The sequence below is a fragment of the Xenopus tropicalis genome, chromosome 3 (genome assembly GCF_000004195.4).
Source record: "Xenopus tropicalis strain Nigerian chromosome 3, UCB_Xtro_10.0, whole genome shotgun sequence".
NCBI lineage: Eukaryota > Metazoa > Chordata > Amphibia > Anura > Pipidae > Xenopus > Xenopus tropicalis.
The window spans coordinates 128,050,333-128,069,687 of record NC_030679.2 but is presented as its reverse complement, the minus strand read 5'-3'; the positions used below and the strand labels follow the sequence as shown (position 1 = coordinate 128,069,687).

Below are 19,355 nucleotides of genomic sequence, written 5' to 3'. Positions count from 1 at the left end.
GTGGATCATGGGTAGGGTTTGGCATAACTGGGAAGTAAACAGGGGTTTGGGTGGATCATGGGTATGATTTGGCATAACTGGGGAGTGGACAGGGGTCTGGGGAGATCATGGGTAGGATGTATGTATGTATGTATGTATATCTTTATTTATAAAGCGCTACTTATGTACGCAGCGCTGTACAGTAGGATTTGGCATAATTATGGAGAGGACAGGGGTTTGGGGAGATCATGGGTAAGATTTGGCATAATTATGGAGAGGACAGGGGTTTGGGTGAATCATGGGTAGGGTTTGGCATAATTGAGGAGTGAACAGGGGTTTGGGTGGATCATGGGTAGGGTTTGGCATAATTGAGGAGTGAACAGGGGTTTGCGTGGATCATGGGTTGAATGTGGCATAATTGGGGAGTTAACAGGGGTTTGGATGGATCATGGGTAGGGTTTGGCATAAATGGGGAGTGAACAGGGGTTTGGGTGGATCATGGGTATTATTTGGAATAATTGGGGAGTGGACAGTAGTTTGGGTGGATCATGGGTAGGGTTTGGCATAACTGGGAAGTAAACAGGGGTTTGGGTGGATCATGGGTATGATTTGGCATAACTGGGGAGTGGACAGGGGTTTGGATGGATCATGGGCAGAATTTGGCATAATTGGGGAGTGAACAGGGGTTTGGGTGGATCATGGATCATGGGTAGGGTCTGGCATAATTGGGGAGTGGACAGAGGTTTGGGTGGATCATGGGTAGGATTTGGCATAATTGGGGAGTGGGCAGGGGTTGGGTAGATCATGGGTAACATATTAAGTTGGGTTGAAAAAGACATATGTTTAACCTTATATATGCCTATATATAACCCTCCTAACTGTTAGTTGATGGGTAGGGTTTGCATAATTGGGGTGTGGCTGTTCATGCAAGATGGGGTCCTTTTACTTCTTGACTTGGCCTACCAGCCAAGGGGCCTAAGCGACCGGTGAGTTAATAACTATGGTCCTCTAGTGGGAGGGCCCTGCTAACCTAATAATCTGACACCCCTGTCCCATAACCTAGTAATATGGGTCTACTGATGGCTGCCCTGCTTACACAGCACTGCAGACTTCAGTTACTGTGCATGATATGCAAACCTATACAACATAAACCTCTATCAATTTTTTTCACACAAATAACCCTTCCATTTAACTTATTCCCCTAACAGTCTTCGGCTAAAACCCATGCTCTCAGCACACAAAGCCATTGCAAATGGAAGTACAGTGGTGCCCCCAGTGGGTATTATATTACATAAGCAAATGGAGGGCAAACCATTAATGTGTATCAAGTGTCTGTGGTCATGAAGGGTAATTCCTGGCAAACTTGCCCTGTGCTTCTCACTGTTTGGGTGCAGCTGGATTCTCTGCATCTGACAGCTGTTGGTGCAATATGTGTGCCACTCCTCCCTTTATATGTGTGCACGTGAACTTTGTTATCACTTTGCAAATATATATTCTGGCATGCCGGGAATGATATGGACAATCAGCGACCAAACGAGAGAGTCATTATGCAATTACTTTGTCCTTCCTGAGCAGAATTGCCTACATGTCTTAACAAATATTTGTATCGAAATATAAGAATATTACAATGTGTACAATGTGTTTTGCAAGCATAGAGGCGGTTCAATGCGATGCACACATACGGCAGTGCTGGGGACACTATTTGGGCACCACCCATTACACTAGTGGTTGGTAGACATATATTCCTTAGGGGGCACTGCCTTGCAGAACTGACCTTCTTCCTAAGGTCAGGTAAATATTCACTAGACGTTCAGTCACGTCAATGCAAAATCAAAACCCGTGTATCTACTTCTTCCTGCCAATGGTCCTCAGATGGTTTGTAATTAACGTTTTTTGTTTTCTGCCCAGGAGCTTTTTCTGTAATGCACTCATTTACAAAGCAGAAATATTAGTACAAATGTGGGATCTCTTATCCTGAAACCCAATATCCAGAAAGCAGCAAACTACAGGAAGGCCATCTCCTATGAACCAATTTTAAGCAAATAATTTATTTTCGTCTTACAAGTATAGGACCCATTATCCAAGGGTATTCCGGATAAGGGGTCTTTCCGTAATTTGGATGTCCATACCTTAAGTCTACTAAAAAATCGATAAAACATTAATTAAACCAAACAGGATTGTTTTGCATCCAATAATGATTATTTATATCTTAGTTGGGATCAATTACAAGGTTCTGTTTTATTACTACAGAGAAAAAGGAGATCAGTTTTAAAATTCTGAATTATTTGATTAAAATGGAGTCTATGGGAGACGGGCTTTCCTTAATTCGGAGCTTTCTGAATAAGGGATTCCAAACCTGTATTTCCTTTTTCTCTCTGATAATAAAACAGTTCCTTGTACTTGATTGTAACTAAGCTGCATGAATCAAAATTGGTGGCAAAAAAAATTCCCATTGGGTTTACTGAATGTTTAAATATTTTCTAGTAGCCATAAGGGATGATAAACCAAATTTTGGAAAGACCCCTTATATAGATAACCCCACTTTTTAGATCCGGTGCCTGTACATATATCAAGAGGAAAGAAGCCAAATATGATTGTTGCTGCTCAGTTAGGGATGAAAGCAATTTACTGTACAGGTTTGTTTATTGCTTCTCCTTCTCTGGTCCCACAGGAGCCTATTCCCATATGCAGCCTCTGATTTAGATTTGCACAGGGTGCACAATGAACCAACCATATTCTCACTATACTTACTTAATCAATCCATCCTCCATGTAAATGTCAGCGTGAAACGACTGGTCATCATTAACGATTTTTCCACCTTTAATTAGTAGCCGATCGCTCTGAAAGATAAGGAAAGGATTTTGTTCCGTTACTGACTTCCATCGAAACCCCTTTAAAACAGGCAACTAATATGCATCCCCAAAATCCCACTGGCAGGCAAAGGCTAACAGAGGATGGTGGGAGTTGTGGTTCAGGAGCAGAAGATGGACTACAAGCAGACATATGTATCAGAACAAGATCTCTAGCTTAGACTCTAATACAAATAATACCATGCCCTGTTAAATAAAATTAGTCAGGTATCCAGAACAGAGCTTACCAATATCTGCCCATTACCCCCTGTCTCTATAATGGCTTCTGGTAATGTACAGACTATTAGACTATTTATTGTACACACTTAGAATATTTAAACCAAATCCAGCAATGGCCCCAGGATTTTCCTATCATCTTTCATTATGCCCCAACCACTGCACACAAAGTATCCACCAATACTGCTCTCTAACCCTACACACAAAATCGTACTGACCCACTACAGCTTTCCAGCTATCAACCTCGCTATATGTCTCTATCACAAAGACAGAGCAAGGTTGATAGATACAGATGGACAGACTGATAATTACATATGCACAAAGCTACATTTAATACTCATACAGACAAACATAAAGAGATACAGGTATTAAGGACAGAGGGGGGATAGATACATAGGGAATAACATTCCCCCCTACAGTAACATATAAGGATCAAGGCCAAAGACTGAGTGTTTTTATACAGGTCATTGAACTCACTAATCACTGTCTATAAGGATATAATCTACAGGAAATTCATGGCTATTGTGTATTATATGCATAAAAATATACAAAATTGATGGGTATATAATACAATAGCATTATATAGTACAGTACAGTGCGTACTGTTCCTATTCAGTGTGTGTTCGGCTTTTGGACAGGACATTTATCAGCATCCCAGTAGCAGCAGGTACATAGTTATTGTAGGAGAGAGTGCCAGAACACACACACATTAAACACACACACACATCTAAAGTCCATTTATGACAAAGCAAACTCTGAATTACAAACATTCCACTTAGTACAGCACTCTTAGGGTGAGACTTCATCCAAATTGGGTGTCATCCAAAAACCCAGTGACCCACAGCGCTCCCCACTGATGTCAATAAGAAATGATCCACCACCAGCATCACCATTAGTAATGTGTTTGCTATATCAGAGCCTAAAGGCTAACTTGATAAAGCTGTGCTAAATGCCTTTTCTAGTTAAAGTGTTCCCTAGCCAGTGCTGGTGTATTATTATTACATATCCAGACATATACCAGCTCTATGCAATGTAAGCTCTATCAATCTGCTTTTGTTCCCATTGTATTGCCCTCCACCTCTGTCCCTCAAACACCGGTGCAGTGCTGCAAACAGACAGTATAGCTGGCCATACATGTTAAGATTTTTAAAAGATATTTTAGTTATTGTAGGACCATATATTTGTGCTTGTAATTATAACTGTGGAGAATTTGGGAAAAAAATGCACTGCCATGTTATTCTCTTAGATCTGCCCATCTGTTCTACCTTCATAGCTGTTTTATCAAGATCTCCCCCACACATACACACTTAGTTTGGCCTAGTCCGGTAACATCATATCAGATACTTGCTTTCATAATACTACCAGTTTCCATCAACATAAAATGGAGACATGAGGAGAAAAATAAAAGGGCAGAGTTCTGTCACAGCTGTAAAGCCGTGACAAAACTCCGCCCTTTTTTTTTTTCTCCTCTTGTCTCCATTATGTGGTGATGCAACAGCAGTGATGTTGTACCTCTTGGAGCAGTCAGATCCTGCCAATCGTATTCTATGTCAGGGTGCAAAACTAGCCATTAGCGCAGGACTACTGTGCCATCAGTTTGCTGCCCATTCCCCAAACACAGTCATTGTTTTCTTTTTGCCTGTGGCCACCCAGAGTACATCTATGTATCTATTTCAGTGACACGGCATACTCAATATGAATGGACAGATTTAAAATACATTTCCACTGCTTTTACTGATTCACCACCGAAATAAATTAACCAAAGTGACTTAATAAAGGGGGTGCCACGTGGTCAGTTGGCCAGAGGTCACAGTTGTTAGCCTGGCTACAAGGGAAAGGGGGGCAGTGGTAGGGGGAGTGGTAATGTAGTAAGGCCTCTGTGGGAGCAGCAATTTCCCATTGACATTGCTAATGGCAATCAATAGGAGTACACCAGAATGGTCTCTAGTAATCGAACCTCATTTTGAAAATATTTCAAGGCAAAGTATCTTTAGAATAACATAAATGCGTTGTATAGCTTTTAGAATTTTAAAGGGGAACTAATCCCCTAAGGCCCTATTCCAGGGAACAATTTGGACTGACGACTCCCCAACCTCATAACCCCCACAGTGCAAAACGTATCTGTCCACCAGGTACTGGCTCCACAAGTATCCGCAGCAGGGTTCATGGTGGAAGGGATGCCACCTGGCCGGTATTTTATTTGCCTGCCCAGTGAATTGATGAGGGAATGATGTGGATGGAGAGTTAGTATTACCAACTTATCTCTCGTTAAAATGCCTGAGAGTATTAGTTCCCCTTTAAACATATACAGGTGTAGGACCCATTATCCAGAATACTTGGGACCAAGGGCATTCCAGATAAGGGATCTTTCCATAATTTGGATCTCCATACCTTGAGACTTCTAAAAAATCAATAAAACATTAATTAAACCCAATAGGATTGTTTTGCCTCCAATAAGGATTAATTATATCTTAGTTGGGATCAAGTACAGGTACTGTTTTATTATTACAGAGAAAAGGGAATCATTTAACCATTAAATAAACCCAATAGGGCTGTTCTGCCCCCAATAAGGGGTAATTATATCTTAGTTGGGATCAAGTACAGGTACTGTTTTATTATTACAGAGAAAAGGGAATCATTTAACCATTAAATAAACCCAATAGGGCTGTTCTGCCCCCAATAAGGGGTAATTATATCTTAGTTGGGATCAAGTACAGGTACTGTTTTATTATTACAGAGAAAAGGGAATCATTTAACCAGTAAATAAACCCAATAGGGCTGTTCTGCCCCCAATAAGGGGTAATTATATCTTAGTTGGGATCAAGTACAGGTACTGTTTTATTATTACAGAGAAAAGGGAATCATTTAACCATGAAATAAACCCAATAGGACTGTTCTGCCCCCAATAAGGGGTAATTATATCTTAGTTGGGATCAAGTACAGGTACTGTTTTATTATTACAGAGAAAAAGGAATCATTTAACCATTAAATAAACCCAATAGGACTGTTCTGCCCCCAATAAGGGGTAATTATATCTTAGTTGAGATCAAGTACAGGTACTGTTTAATTATTACAGAGAAAATGGAAATCATTTTTAAAAATCTAAATTATTTGATTAAAATGGAGTCTATGGGAGACAGACTTTCCATCATTCGGAGCTTGGAGACAACGGATCCCATAACTGTACTACAGCTTTTCAGCAACAGATTTTTGTTGCTTTGAAAATTGATTACCTTGAAATGTAAGTTATATTGCTGATCATGATGGATTCTTGTGCACTTCAGAACTTAACAGAGATGGATTTAGGGCATTACACAAGCGGAATTGTCTATGTAGAGACTAGTTCATATGGTACAATGTAACAGGCAGAGGGGTTCATATACTAAAATGCACAAATGCAGTTATCAATAGCAACCAATCAGTAACTAGTTTTGATCAATATACTACAAGATAGAAAATGAAAGCATCTTTTTGGTTGCTATGGGAAACTGCACTGGTACAAATTAGCACATATGTTCTTGAGTCATCCCCCCCAGGGTTTTGAGTGGTACTAGTAAATCAAACCAATGCCAGGATGCCATTAGAACCACATGTTTGGTCTGATGAAGTCACAGTGTGCTGCACAGTCAGAGTTGCCAGGGCCTCGCTGGGGCGTGGGTTTCCTGCAGGACGGCCAGAGCCGGGCAGAGAGAAGGGGCACTGCGTGCCAGCCCTTCACAGGCAACAGTACTTTGTGTGTGAGTCACATGTGGAACGTTAACCCACTGTCTGGTTACCCCTAGAAACCAACACACAAACAAAAGAATGAGGGACTGAGCCGGTTCGAGAATGCTGAGTAGCATACAGCTAATTTCAGGGGAGCCTTCCCAGGGACTGACTTGATGCTGGCTTTATTGTCTCATAACTGCTGCACAGCCATAGAAATGTATAAATATGAGTACACTGGGACGCCAAGAAGGTATATAACATATACCGCAGTATTAAAAGGGGATCTCTACCCCAAAAATTGTTTTTTTTGCATAATAAAATCTAATTATAATTTCCATTATACATTAAATACACATTTCAGTTGTTACAGTTATTTGCAAATGTAATTGCTATTGCAAGCAGTATCTGCCTGGTTGTTTCTATTCTCTGTTGGTTCTGACTCCTGAAACAATGTAACAGAAGCCTCCCCTAACAGGCCTCTGATTATAATTCCCCTTCTTTCATTAAATGCTATTTGTTAACAGCTCCCACAGTGCTAAAGAAATCGTTATTTCTGGCCCCCCTCATTGTAAATTCTGGCTGGACTCCCAACAGAACCATCTGCACAGATCTGTGTATAAAAGGAGCAAAGCACCAAAATGCACAATCCTCTCTAAATACACACACACTGAACTGAATACTCTTCCAGGCAGCACATTTATAGGCAGATCTATTCTGTGCCATCTTGTCTTGGTCTTTAACCAATCCAAGTGGATTTGTGGTACCTCTAGGAAGAATAAGCCAAGTAAGACCAGTACAAAATTATAACACTGAAAACGACCTGTTGTGATGAACTGCTACAGTTATGTAACACAATTATTATAGTTTGTCATCATGGTTTCAAAAAAACCAAGTGCCCTAGTCTCATTCTTGACTCAAATTTGGACCCAGATGAATTAGTTGGTTTTAACCACCAGTAGCCGACCAGGATTCACATTAGAGTCTAAAAAGGAAAAGCACCAACTAGATGCCCCTAGAAAAGACCACTTTTCAGCTACCTACATATATATTCTATATACAACCCTAATCTAAATAGAATATAGAGCTATTATCATGTATCCCCCAGTGATACTTTAGAGGTTCCATACTGGCCTAGAGATATTTGTCACATGGATAAAGAGGCATTTTACATTGTGTCTTCTGTGGGTGCATTCTCCACCAATACACTCCTAGAAAACCATGAATGCTACCTCCGATCCCCTGTGTAAATTAGAACCTGCCATTATGGGGATGAATTCTCCACCAATACCCTTGTAGAAAACCATGAATGCTGCCACCAATTCCCTGTGTAAACTGGAATGTGCCCTTATGGAATCACCATAGTCTCCATCAATACACTCCTAGAAAACCATGAATGCTATATATAATTCCCTGTGTAAATTAGAAGCTGCCCCTAAGGGGTCCTATTCCTCACCAATACATTCCTGGAAAACCATGAATGCTACCTCCATTTCCCTGTGTAAATTAGAATGTGCCCCTAAGGGATCATGTTCTTCACCAATATATTCCTAGAAAACCATGAATGCCTCCTCCAATTCCCTGTGTAAATCAGAAAGTGCCCCTAAGGGGTCCTATTCCCCACCAATGCACTCCTAGAAAACCATGAATGCCTTCTCCAATTCCCAGTGTAAATAAGAATGTGCCCCTAAGGGGTCCTATTCTCCACCACTACACGTCTAGAAAACCATGAATGCTGCCTCCAATTCCCTGTGTAAATTAGAAGATGCCCCTAAGGGGTCCTATTCTACACCAATACACTCCTAGGAAACCATGAATGCTGCCTCCAATTCCCAGTGTAAATTAGAATGAATTATGGGGCTGTATTCTACACCAATAGCTTCATAGAAAACCACAAATGCTGCCACCAATTCCCTGTGTAAACTGGAATGTTTCTGATGTCTGCCCATTTTGTATTGAAAATACCTGACAGCATGTGTGCTTCAGTGTTTCAGCATGAAAATCCTCACAAGTGCATCTCTGGGCTGAACAATATCACTGTTAGAATTAGCAGCCATTTGGCCTGTGGCATAGGAAAATAAAGACAATAAACAGTAAGTAATATTCCAAGCAGATTTTAGGAACTTGCCAAAAATCCTAACAAGCTCTGGAAATTCCAGTGGAACAAAGCAGCCAATGTTCAGTTTTAAAAGTTCTTGATCTAGAACATCCAGCCTGAAGCCTTCCTGCTGTTGTCAAACTTCAGCTCTGACTTCCTAGTGTTCTGCAATAACCAAGAGAGGCCTTCACTGTTCTAGAATGATTCCACAGCAGGCTGAGGGCCCACTCGATCTGCTTTTAGTCTCAAGACTTTTTCTGAGGTCCAATATCTAGCAGTAAATAAACTTTTACCCCAAATCTAAATCAGGTTTGGACTGTCACAATCAGTGCTTAGGGTGGGGAGAATTAGGAGATACATTAGGAGTGGCTAAGTGTATAGGTATGGTACTGAGTCGCACCATCTCCCCTTTTTGTTCAGGTTCTCATATGACTCTTGCAAGACCAGTGCTAACAAACGGCACGCCAACAAGCAGAACGTGATACACTACAAACAGCCGCAACCCACAGTGCTTATTGACTGATTCCCAGTGCAAACAGACTGATTCTTACTACTGAACCAATGAGCCGTAATTAAAAGCACTTCATAGAGCTGGGAGGCAGCTGTGAGCCCCCCTCCCTTTGCTCATTGGGAATCAAGGCACATAGCTACAGCCACAGGCACATTGCTTTCATCTAGTTCGCCCTCCCTATCAGAGACTATTTTTGGCCTATAATTCTAATTGCACACAGCATCAAATCTACCAATCTAATGGGGGAAAATACAACTCTCTCGGTGTTCAAAGGGGTGACTTCCAACAGTGCCATACAAGGGTGCCAACCTATCTTTTTTTTGTAAAAGAGCCGCCTGTAGCCTATTTAATGGCAAGAGACCCTGTATCTAAGTTAATAAATCAGTCCACAGTATGCAGGATAAAGAGGTAAGTCTATAGGGGAGGTCTCCATTCTCCTCATTAGAGCAATAAGTATGGCCATCTCCAAAACTTAAATACAAACACGCAGGTAGGTTCCCTGTCTAATATGCTCTATTGACGTCTTAAAGTGCGGACTTATGGCAAGGGTGAACAGTCACCTCCAACTAAGGGGTTAATTCTATTCGGGAGCATCAAATATATGGAAAACATAATATGACAATAAATCCACCATGGGCAAAACGATGCGCTGCTAAAGCAGGGTACCCACTGTCAGTAGAATAAGTGGGACATGGGTTCTTCTCAGCAAAGCAAACTGGAATTAAATGCCACCACTTTTTCCTTTGACAGCCACCTAGAAGTGAGGGCAGCCATGTTGCTCCCTATGGGTGGGGCTAGAGCTTTAACCTGATCCCCTACTGGAGCAGGAAAGGGCGGTCCGACTAATGTGCTGGAGGACATTTATATGAGCCTCTGTTATCCATGGGATCCAGACTCCTTACAACATAAATATTTTCACACAATTTAGCCCCAAAATATTTCTTTTATCCGATGAAGAGCCCACTTACTGATAGTACAGGGTACCACTCATGCCCAGAACACTCACCAACTATCTGGCGGGTCACTACTATTCTCTTGCACGCATCCTAAGCACATACATGCAAGGCTCCATGACAGGTTATATATCACAGGTTACACCTGCCTCCGTTTGCTGAGCAATGTAACGGCTATTAATGTATTATCTCACAGCTTTACAACCGCCTTGTCAAACAACAACGTCCAGCATTCGTGCAGTACCTACTGTACATGGATACCTCTGGATGCTGGTAGTTCAAGTTGCCAATAGTGGCGAAGCTTCTCCCGTGCCACCCCATGCCATGATACCCACCCCTAGTGTAGAATCATGTCACACAAACACCAGTCTGTGCAGTTTATTGTTGGTCTTAACAAAAAAAATTGCCAATATTTTAATGCAATTTGTACATGTGTTTATATTTCTCATAATTCCACCTATTTTTTGGCAGGGGGGCAAGTTCAGAGCAAGCACTCTGTATTCTATTGGTTCTTTATGACATGTCCCACCCATCATGTGGCTTATCGCAGTGAGATCAATCAAACTAACTAGTTAGGCCACTAACATGGAAGCTGATCAGAGTTTTTCCGGCCTTAGGCCACATATAAAAATTGGTAAAGGTGATCATTTGGTTCCATAAATACTCAAGGGTTGCCAATGACCTGGAGAAAGACTTAACCACTAGTTGGTATCTGCTAATGAATGGGCACCTCCCCATAGGAAATAAAATATTTCACAAGGGCTCTGTTGGCATGGTAGAACCAGCTTGCCTGTGCCGGCTGCAGATCATGCACTATTTCTGTCTCCAATCACTGATGCAGCCTATAACGGCCATAACTTTGCTTGCCAGCTTCTCGCTGCCAGTGCCTGCCATTGGCAAATGATCCCCCTATTCCTGCTGCTGATGTTGCAAAATGCTACATAAGCCACTGGTTTTAGGATGTGAGCACTTTGACACCTGCAGCCTCCCAGCTAGGAAATCCAATGATGAAAGATATCCAGGTCTGCTGCCGAGGATCCCTTTGGAATCGTCCCCAAAAGTTCAAATTCCGTTTGATAACAAATATGTGAATATTGCATGTTTTAGCTAACGAAGTGTTTGTTTAAAACCAGAGGCTTGTATTCCGGCCAGCATGTCGCAATGCATTGGCAACGCCTATTAGACTCTCCCAAAGCAGTGACAAAATAAACATATTCTCTTCCAGATCCTTACATAAACCTGATATGTCTTCTAATCTCAGAACCTTTCATTACTACTGGCCCGTTCGTTAGGGCCTGCACCACAGGGTGTTTATAAGATCCTCTATCATTAATAGAAAAATGCTTCTTTTAATGCTGACCTTTATATATCCCCAGTCCCATAAATTGTAATATGTTTAGCCAGAGCTTTTCCACTGCTATCAAATGTGAATCTGATGAACACTGGGAAAGGTGTAATTTACTAAAACTCAGCTTATTTACTAACAATGCATTGGGGGAATGTGCCCTGAGCAGTAACCCATAGCAACCCATGATCAGCCTGCTTTATCAGTCTGTCGCAGGAAGCATAATGAAAGCCAATGTCTGGTTGGTCGCTATGGGTTACTGCACAATCTCTGTAAATCTCTGCATAATATGTTAATAATTAAACAGTGGTTTCCCAAACTGAGAGGCTGGCTGAAGTATTGGCTGGGTAGGGAGGGGCAGCCTGAAGGGCAATTAGGGTAAGAATGCCTATATGCACCACCTGAATCTTAGCATGAAGGTTGGGTGGGATTCAGGATAGTTGAAACGATGGGTTATAAATTAAGAGGGGACCTCACTGCAGGTCTGGCCTCCAAGGGGGGGCTTAAACCAAAAAAAAAGTCCGGCAACCACTACTTTACAGGCATATTCAGGCTACAAAATATGAACCAATAAAAATGCAGCCTGAGAGTGCCGTTCCAATGTCCATGTAGTAAACAGATCCTTATAGAGCTGAGAGAGAGAAGCGCCAACTCCTAATTGGGTCGCTGGGAATCTGCTCATAAAGATGCGGCTGCAGCATCGGGGGAAGAAGAAGAAGCAGCTCTCATCCTCACAGCTCCCATCAGGTGGCAACGGTTGCCATGGAAACAAGACTTCAATGCATTTGTATCAAGAGTCCTGTCCTAAGCTGTTCCCAACCTGATGCCCGGGCGCTCACACCCTTCCACCCCCTCCGCTAATCCAGATACAATGGCAGTGTGTGCCTATTAATACTATTAGATAGCAAGCATGTACCAGCGGCTGACTGCATGATGTACAGGGGACAGTGCTCTGTGATAGGCCAGAGGGATGTGTGTCTGTCACAGGCTAATTGGGTGTAGGAGCAGGGTGTGTGTCTGTCACAGGGAGGCAGCTGTGTGTCCAGCGATAGCGCTGTACAGATGACAGAAACAAAGCACTGTGTCCCTGCTATAGGGCGGGCATCATATGAACAGCAATGTATGTGTGTATATATATATACACACACACACACACAAAGCAGGCTGAGATAGACAAGCAAGCACACCCTGAGTGTGAGGGCTGCACAGAGATGCTTTACATAGTGTGTATGTGAGCAATGGGTGCTTAGCAGAGGCAGAACAATGGCCCTTGGGTGAGAGCTGATTTATGGGGTGTGTACAAAATTTCTGTGTACAAAATGTGTAGAGGGTGTCTGGGGTTGCAAGAGCAGGCGGGGGTGGGGGCTGCACTGCATTCTCACGTATGCACTGGGGGCTCTGCCATCACCCCCCTGTTTTACCTGTTCAATCTGTGTGCAGTGCAATGTAAACATAGGAGAGGGAGGCAAAGTGGGAAACAGATACCATGGGCACAAAGATACCAAGGGCACACAGATACCATGGGCACCAAGATACCATAGGCACACAGATACCATAGGCACCAAGATGCCATAGGCACACAGATACCATGGGCACCAAGATGCCATAGGCACCAAGATACCATGGGCACCAAGATGCCATAGGCACACAGATACCATAGGCACACAGATACCATGGGCACCAAGATGCCATAGGCACACAGATACCATGGGCACCAAAATGACATAGGCACACAGATACCATAGGCACACAGATACAATGGGCACCAAGATGCCATAGACACCCAGATACCATGGGCATCAAGATGCCATAGGCACCCAGATACCATGGGCACCAAGATGCCATAGGCACACAGATACCACAGGCACCAAGATGCCATAGGCACCCAGATACCATGGGCACCAAGATGCCATAGGCACACAGATACCATGGTCACCAAGATGACATAGGTACGCAGATACCATGGGCACCAGGATGCCATAGGCACACAGATACCATGGGTACCAGGATGCCATAGGCACGCAGATACCATGGGTAACAGGATGCAATAGGCACATAGATACCAAGGGCACTAGGATGCCATAGGCACACAGATACCATGGGCACCAAGATGCCATAGGCACCCAGATACCATGGGCACCAAGATGCCATAGGCACACATACCATGGTCACCAAGATGACATAGGTACGCAGATACCATGGGCACCAGGATGCCATAGGCACACAGATATCATGGTCACCAAGATGCCATAGGCAAACAGATACCACTGGCACAAGGATGCCATAGGCAAACAGATACCATAGGCACACAGATACCAGGGGCACACAGATACCATGGGCACACAGATACCATGGGCACAAGGATGCCATAGGCACGTAGATACCATGACAGTGTGTGCCAGTGAGATGAAGGCAGAGCAGGGCACAGAAATGACAGGCAGAGCAGTGACTAACATGAGGAGGAAGGCAGAGCAGCCCAAGACAAGATGGGCAGAGCCGTGTGTGCCAGGCACATTCCTCCTTTGTACAGCGCTGCTGCTGTGTGTGTGCATTTGTGTTACACTAACCCCATCTGTTCCTCTGCAGAAACATAAACCATTTCATGGGAAATGACACCAAATTCTCTTGCGTGCTGAACACTGTGATGTGAAAAAGAGCTCGGCACACACGGATGTGGGGCACAGAGCCCATAGATACAACGGCTGTTACATAACAATCAGAAGTGGAGCATCTCCACCAATGGGCAATAAAACTGGGCTGTCCAACCTGTGGCCCTCAGGCACACTCCCAGCCCCTCCACCAACAGTGGCAGATCGGCCGTGCCTGATTTAAATTGACAAGCACCAATTAGTGTTAATAACACAGCAAGCGCCACACAGGGGCTGATGGGAGCTGCTACATGTGCCTACCAATTGCTTTCATTGTCTCCAGTGGGGGCAGAATGGATGTGTGGCCCCAAGGAGAACAACAAAAGCTGTTTCCAGCCAGATACATGGATTGGCTGCATGGAACAGAGCTAACTGGGCCAGCCACATAGGTACCCATAAGCCCCTACTATATCCTTGGCACACAATATGCACGGGCATCTTACCCTGGGGTATATCATCCTTGCAATGATCCTATATTACCCCATGCACAATGCCACTAAGCATCCCTAATATGCTTGGAATCTAATGTCCAGCTACCAGCCCACCCTATACTATAGAACTACAACTCCCATAATCCCCTCACAGCCACCAGTTGGACACATCCATTTTACTAAGCACAATATCACTTGCATACTGTGACCTCCACTGACATATGAGCTGTGCCTGCTGCACATTAGCCTGCAGCACAGCAGCCTCCTACCCTACACACACTACTACTCCAGGTTTCCATACCCATCATTATTGTATATAGCAACATATACCCATTCTCCTATACACCAGCAATACTATATAGGGAGAAGGGATCCCCCCAATAGAGGTACGTCACAGTGACACACCTACACCAGGCTAAGCATCCTCAGCAGCCACAGATACCCCACCGACACCGGCTGTAGCCATAGTTACCCCCCCCCCCCCCCCCCCTGCATGCAGACACAGCCCCGGAGCAGGTTGCACGGCTGGCACACAAGCAGTACGACCCTGTGCAACTGCCGCACGGCAAATCTGGCACATTCACTGCTCAGCACTCACCGTGATGCGGGGAATGTTCTTCTTTCCCTGGTAGCCAGACATGTCTGCCCTTTGCTGCGGGGCCCGGGGGGCGGCGGACACTGGAAGATACAGAGGACCGAGGGCGATTAGGAGGAGGTACAGGAGGATGAAGAGGATGCGCTGCCCCCGATCTTCCTCTGCTCAGGCGGCAATAAAGGACTTGCAGCAGGAGGCAGTGCGCCTGCGCGGAGCCACTCCCTGTCCTCATCCGAGGCAACAGCTCCGCTCGCCTGCCATTGGTTGGGAGGGAACCGCTATGCAAATGAGGCGTCTGCTTAGTGGGAGTGGCTACTGGAGAAGATGGAACGACTGCAATGCAGTGAGACCGGGATTGATGCGCTGCACTCCAGTGCCGATTCCTATCGCCTTCATTCCTTGTCTCCTGGCAGTGCTGCACATATTGCTTCTTACACTGGCACCCAGCTTCCTACCGCACCCACTGATACACTGGCACACAGCTTCCTACAGCACCCACTGATACACTGGCACCCAGTCCTGGCACACAGCTTCCTACAGCACCCACTGATACACTGGCACCCAGTCCTGGCACATAGCTTCCTACAGTACCCACTGATACACTGGCACCCAGTCCTGGCACACAGCTTCCTACAGTACCCACTGATACACTGGCACCCAGTGCTGGCACACAGCTTCCTACAGTACCCACTGATACACTGGCACCCAGCCCTGGCACACAGCTTCCTACAGTACCCACTGATACACTGGCACCCAGTCCTGGCACACAGCTTCCTACAGTACCCACTGATACACTGGCACCCAGTCCTGGCACACAGCTTCCTACAGTACCCACTGATACACTGGCACCCAGTCCTGGCACACAGCTTCCTACAGCACCCACTGATACACTGGCACCCAGTCCTGGCACACAGCTTCCTACAGTACCCACTGATACACTGGCACCCAGTCCTGGCACACAGCTTCCTACAGTACCCACTGATACACTGGCACACAGCTTCCTACAGTACCCACTGATACACTGGCACCCAGTCCTGGCACACAGCTTCCTACAGCACCCACTGATACACTGGCACCCAGTCCTGGCACACAGCTTCCTACAGCACCCACTGATACACTGGCACCCAGTCCTGGCACACAGCTTCCTACAGCACCCACTGATACACTGGCACCCAGTCCTGGCATGCAGCTTCCTACAGTACCCACTGATACACTGGCACCCAGTCCTGGCACACAGCTTCCTACAGCACCCACTGATACACTGGCACCCAGTCCTGGCACACAGCTTCCTACAGCACCCACTGATACACTGGCACCCAGTCCTGGCACACAGCTTCCTATACAGCACCCACTGATACACTGGCACCCAGTCCTGGCACACAGCTTCCTACAGTACCCACTAATACACTGGCACCCAGTCCTGGCACACAGCTTCCTACAGCACCCACTGATACACTGGCACCCAGTCCTGGCACACAGCTTCCTACAGTACCCACTGATACACTGGCACCCAGTCCTGGCACACAGCTTCCTACAGTACCCACTGATACACTGGCAACCAGTCCTGGCCCACAGCTTCCTACAGTACCCACTGATACACTGGCACACAGTCCTGGCCCACAGCTTCCTACAGTACCCACTGATACACTGGCACCCAGTCCTGGCACGCAGCTTCCTACAGCACCCACTGGTACACTGCCACCCAGTCCTGGCACACAGCTTCCTACAGTACCCACTGATACACTGCCACCCAGTCCTGGCATGCAGCTTCCTACAGCACCCACTGATACACTGGCACCCAGTGCTGGCACACAGCTTCCTACAGCACCCACTGATACACTGGCACCCAGTCCTGGCACACAGCTTCCTACAGTACCCACTGATACACTGGCACCCAGTCCTGGCACACAGCTTCCTACAGCACCCACTGATACACTGGCACCCAGTCCTGGCACACAGCTTCCTACAGTACCCACTGATACACTGGCACCCAGTCCTGGCACGCAGCTTCCTACAGTACCCACTGATACACTAGCACCCAGTCCTGGCACGCAGCTTCCTACAGCACCCACTGATACACTGGCACCCAGTCCTGGCACACAGCTTCCTACAGTACCCACTGATACACTGGCACCCAGTCCTGGCACGCAGCTTCCTACAGCACCCACTGATACACTGGCACCCAGTCCTGGCACGCAGCTTCCTACAGTACCCACTGATACACTGGCACCCAGTCCTGGCACGCAGCTTCCTACAGCACCCACTGATACACTGGCACCCAGTCCTGGCACGCAGCTTCCTACAGCACCCACTGATACACTGGCACCCAGTCCTGGCACACAGCTTCCTACAGTACCCACTGATACACTGGCACCCAGTCCTGGCACTCAGCTTCCTACAGCACCCACTGATACACTGGCACCCAGTCCTGGCACACAGCTTCCTACAGCACCCACTGATACACTGGCACCCAGTCCTGGCACACAGCTTCCTACAGCACCCACTGTTACACTGCCACCCAGTCCTGGCACACAGCTTCCTACAGCACCCACTGATACACTGGCACCCAGTGCTGGCACACAGCTTCCTACAGCACCCAGTGATACACTGGCACCCAGTCCTGGCACACAGCTTCCTACAGTACCCACTGATACACTGGCACCCAGTCCTGGCACACAGCTTCCTACAGCACCCACTGATACACTGGCACCCAGTCCTGGCACACAGCTTCCTACAGCACCCACTGATACACTGGCACACAGTCCTGGCACACAGCTTCCTACAGTACCCACTGATACACTGGCACCCAGTCCTGGCACACAGCTTCCTACAGTACCCACTGATACACTGGCACACAGTCCTGGCACCCAGCTTCCTACAGTACCCACTGATACACTGGCACCCAGTCCTGGCACACAGCTTCCTACAGTACCCACTGATACACTGGCACCCAGTACTGGCACACAGCTTCCTACAGTACCCACTGACGCACTGGCACCCAGTCCTGGCACACAGCTTCCTACAGTACCCACTGATACACTGGCACCCAATACTGGCACACAGCTTCCTACAGTACCCACTGATACACTGGCACACAGTCCTGGCACACAGCTTCCTACAGTACCCACTGATACACTGGCACCCAGTACTGGCACACAGCTTCCTACAGCACCCACTGATACACTGGCACCCAGTCCTGGCACACAGCTTCCTACAGTACCCACTGATACACTGGCACACAGTCCTGGCCCACAGCTTCCTACAGCACCCACTGATACACTGGCACCCAGTCCTGGCACGCAGCTTCCTACAGCACCCACTGGTACACTGCCACCCAGTCCTGGCACACAGCTTCCTACAGCACCCACTGATACACTGGCACCCAGTCCTGGCATGCAGCTTCCTACAGCACCCACTGATACACTGGCACCCAGTCCTGGCACACAGCTTCCTACAGCACCCACTGATACACTGGCACCCAGTCCTGGCACACAGCTTCCTACAGTACCCACTGATACACTGGCACCCAGTCCTGGCACACAGCTTCCTACAGTACCCACTGATACACTGGCACCCAGTCCTGGCACACAGCTTCCTACAGTACCCACTGATACACTGGCACCCAGTCCTGGCACGCAGCTTCCTACAGTACCCACTGATACACTAGCACCCAGTCCTGGCACGCAGCTTCCTACAGCACCCACTGAAACACTGGCACCCAGTCCTGGCACGCAGCTTCCTACAGAACCCACTGATACACTGGCACCCAGTCCTGGCACGCAGCTTCCTACAGCACCCACTGAAACACTGGCACCCAGTCCTGGCACACAGCTTCCTACAGTACCCACTGATACACTGGCACCCAGTCCTGGCACTCAGCTTCCTACAGCACCCACTGATACACTGGCACCCAGTCCTGGCACACAGCTTCCTACAGCACCCACTGTTACACTGCCACCCAGTCCTGGCACACAGCTTCCTACAGCACCCACTGATACACTGGC

The 19,355-nt window shown here is 46.4% G+C and overlaps 1 protein-coding gene across 3 annotated transcripts in view; it reads right to left on the bottom strand.

Moving 5' to 3' along the window:
* Window positions 1–19,355, bottom strand: part of dpysl2 (dihydropyrimidinase like 2) — a 70,003-nt gene that overhangs the window by 11,447 nt on the left and 39,201 nt on the right. For 2 of the 3 annotated variants that reach the window (XM_012958637.3, NM_001127993.1), the window contains 1 exon segment: window positions 2,731–2,819. In XM_012958637.3, coding sequence (XP_012814091.1) covers window positions 2,731–2,819 — 89 coding nt within the window. 3 annotated transcript variants of the gene reach the window in all.